Source organism: Prionailurus viverrinus, chromosome C1, assembly GCF_022837055.1.
Source record: "Prionailurus viverrinus isolate Anna chromosome C1, UM_Priviv_1.0, whole genome shotgun sequence".
In the NCBI taxonomy this organism is placed as follows: Eukaryota; Metazoa; Chordata; class Mammalia; order Carnivora; family Felidae; genus Prionailurus; species Prionailurus viverrinus.
The window spans coordinates 197,088,900-197,091,540 of record NC_062568.1 but is presented as its reverse complement, the minus strand read 5'-3'; the positions used below and the strand labels follow the sequence as shown (position 1 = coordinate 197,091,540).

The 2,641-nt window shown below is 56.3% G+C and overlaps 1 protein-coding gene across 1 annotated transcript; it reads right to left on the bottom strand.

The window, feature by feature from the left end:
• Positions 1 to 768: 768 nt before the first annotated feature.
• Positions 769 to 2,410, bottom strand: ID3 (inhibitor of DNA binding 3). The gene is made up of 3 exons (XM_047868777.1): positions 2,025 to 2,410; positions 1,809 to 1,891; positions 769 to 1,273 (listed from the first exon to the last, which is right to left on the bottom strand). The coding sequence occupies exons 1-2, from the start codon at positions 2,322 to 2,324 to the stop codon at positions 1,832 to 1,834; spliced, it is 360 nt and encodes a 119-aa protein (XP_047724733.1). The 5' UTR covers positions 2,325 to 2,410; the 3' UTR covers positions 769 to 1,273; positions 1,809 to 1,831.
• Between the last annotated feature and the right edge of the window lie 231 nt (positions 2,411 to 2,641).

Below are 2,641 nucleotides of genomic sequence, written 5' to 3'. Positions count from 1 at the left end.
GTAGACTCCCGATGGAGGTGTTATAGGAAGGAAATACCGGAAGGAATGGAGGCTGTAGGGCAGCTTCTTCAAATTCCCAGTCTAGTCTCAGAGCCCTCAACTACCATCTAGTTGGAACTAGTATTTCCAACGAGCACCCAAATCATTCTGATCAGAGTGGCTAGGGATTTGAGGGATGAGAAAAACCCCTCTCCTACTTTTTCCAAATTTGAAAGCCCAAGGGGAAGCCAAACCAGAGAGCATGAGGAGGGAAATGAAACCAGGCCCCCATGTGCTTATTCATCTCTGAAATGGGTCTATCAACCACCACCCGTCTGGGCACCAGGTGAGACTACTCTTCCACATCCCCTGCTAGAAAGACCTCATGAATCATTAATGACATTGAAGAAGACGACCATCTGGTAATGCAGCAAAGAGCTCAAGGGACCTAAGAACTGGGGCTCAGGAAACCTAATTTCTATCCTGAGCTCCCAACCTGCTGGGTGAGCTTGTGCTAGTCACTTCCCCTCACATCTTCCCTCATCTGTAAAATGAAGGGACAAGGGCCAGGATGTTCTCTGCACCCAAACCTCAATGGATGTGGAGCTCCCATCATGAGCCTTTTCCACTCCCCCGCCCCCCACACACACACTCCAGTCTTAGCTGGCATTTTCCCATCCCCCTTAAATAAGCAAGTTTGCTTTTTCCCCAAGGTCCAAGAAGGACATGTATTTCCCCTAAATTCAGTCTTCGCAGAGTGTTAGCAACTTAAGGAACCAAACTATATACTCAAGTGTTTAAAAACCGTTTATTATGCAAAATGTTAACTTTTATAAAAAGTTTAATAATATACATTGCATGGTTACAGAAAGTCACCTTCCTGCAAAAAAGGTACAAAAGCTATATACTCTATTATAGAGTTCATAATCAGGGCAACAGAGCCTTTCTCCAAGGAAACCAGAAGACCAGCTCTACTGCTGCCTTGGCAGACTTTGGAGAGCAGCCACTCCCCCCCACCCCACCCCCCACCTCCACACTCTGAAAGATAGTCTTTAAAACCTGGGGGTGGGGTGGGGGCTGGGTGACGTTGCCCAGCTGGTGCCCAGAGCTAGCTCTGGCCCTTTAGGCCACCCAAGTTCACAGTCCTTCGCTCCCGGGCGCCAGGTCCAGCCTCGAGGCAGGGGTTCGGGGAAGTCAAGTGGGCAGGGCGAGGTTGGGGCCCATCCGTGCCCTCGGGCTTCCGGCCGTAGAGGGTCCTGGGGTCCCAGGCGGAACGGGCGCCAGCACCTGCGTTCTGGGCGGGGGAGGAAAGAAGACCAGGGAGCCATCAGTTTCCGCCGAGCGCGCCGAGGCGGGGGCCGTCCGCAGACTGCCCGGCGCCAGGGAGGAAACTTGGTCTCTACCTCCAGCTGATAACTCCGCGCCCCACGCTGCCCCCACCCAGTTGGCGCCAAAGGACCACAGGCGGAGCTCGCAACCACCCCGCCCTCTTGGAATTGACACTAGTTGGACAAGGGCTGAAAGACACAGCTTCCTTTACCAAACTCCAAACAGAACGGCTATTTTATTTACCTGCGCCTACTTTCTCGTGTCTTTGGCCACGGGGGGGAGGGCAGGGGCAAAGTGCGTTGAAGGCTGAAACGCACACTGGATGGGAATTGGTTCCGTCATTCATTTGATGTGACCACGGGTAAGTCACTAGCCCCTCTCTGGCTTCGTTTTCCCTACGCTGAGGAGGCCCCAATCCCTTGGCAGGCCTACCAATTCCATGATTTGTCGTTTAAGCACCGCCCCACCTCCAGCCCCTGGAGAAGGCGGCGGATACTCACCTGGAGGCGCCAGGACTGCCAGGTCAGTGGCAGAAGCTCCTCTTGTCGTTGGAAATCACAAGTTCTGGAGCGAGCTCGGCTGTCTGGGAGAAAGAAAAGAGGGGAAAGTTATGCATGGTATTTGGGAACGCTCGGGGCGGGGGGGGGGGGGGTCTCAGCAGCATCCGGGCTCTGGAGCTCAGCCCCGCCCCGGCTCCCGCGCACGCCCCCACACACCTGGATGGGAAGATGCGGGCCGTCTGGGGGTCCCGGGGCGGGCTCGGCCAGAACCACCTGCAGGTCCAGAATGTAGTCGATGACGCGCTGCAGGATTTCCACCTGGCTAAGCTGAGTGCCTCGCGGTACTCCGGGTACTAGTTCTCGCAGGCGCGAGTAGCAGTGATTCATGTCGTCCAACAGGCTCAGCGGCTCCTCGGCTGCCGGACCCTTGCCGCGGCCCCGCGCGATGGCCAGGCTGCGTTCAGACAGGCAGCACACCGCCTCGTAGCAGCCGCGCACCGGGCTCAGCGCCTTCATATTGAGGAATGAGACCGGAGGTGCCGAAAGGACCCAGAGAGCCAACGGACCCCTAAGGCAGCTGGCAACGCGCGCACGCTCTCAGCGGCCCGTACTTATAGAGCCCGCCTCGAAGGCACGCCCCCTTATGCAAAACGTGACCCTCGGCCCCGCCTCCGCCAGCCCTGGGCGTTCACAACCCGGTTAAATTGCAAACAGGCTTCCTCAGGCTGGTCTGACGCCGAATACCGCGGAGCCGCGGATTTAAAGAATGAGGAAGCGCTGATACTGGGGAGAGGCAGGCCTCTTTGCCAGCAAGGATTTTAAAAATCACTTAA

Coding starts and splice junctions, on each gene's coding strand:
- ID3 (XM_047868777.1), bottom strand. CDS start 2,324: ATGAAGGCGCTGAGCCCGGTGCGCGGCTGCTACGAGGCGGTGTGCTGC. Junction 1,892..2,024: donor GCCCGCATCTTCCCATCCAG/GTGTGTGGGGGC, acceptor TCTTTCTCCCAG/ACAGCCGAGCTCGCTCCAGA.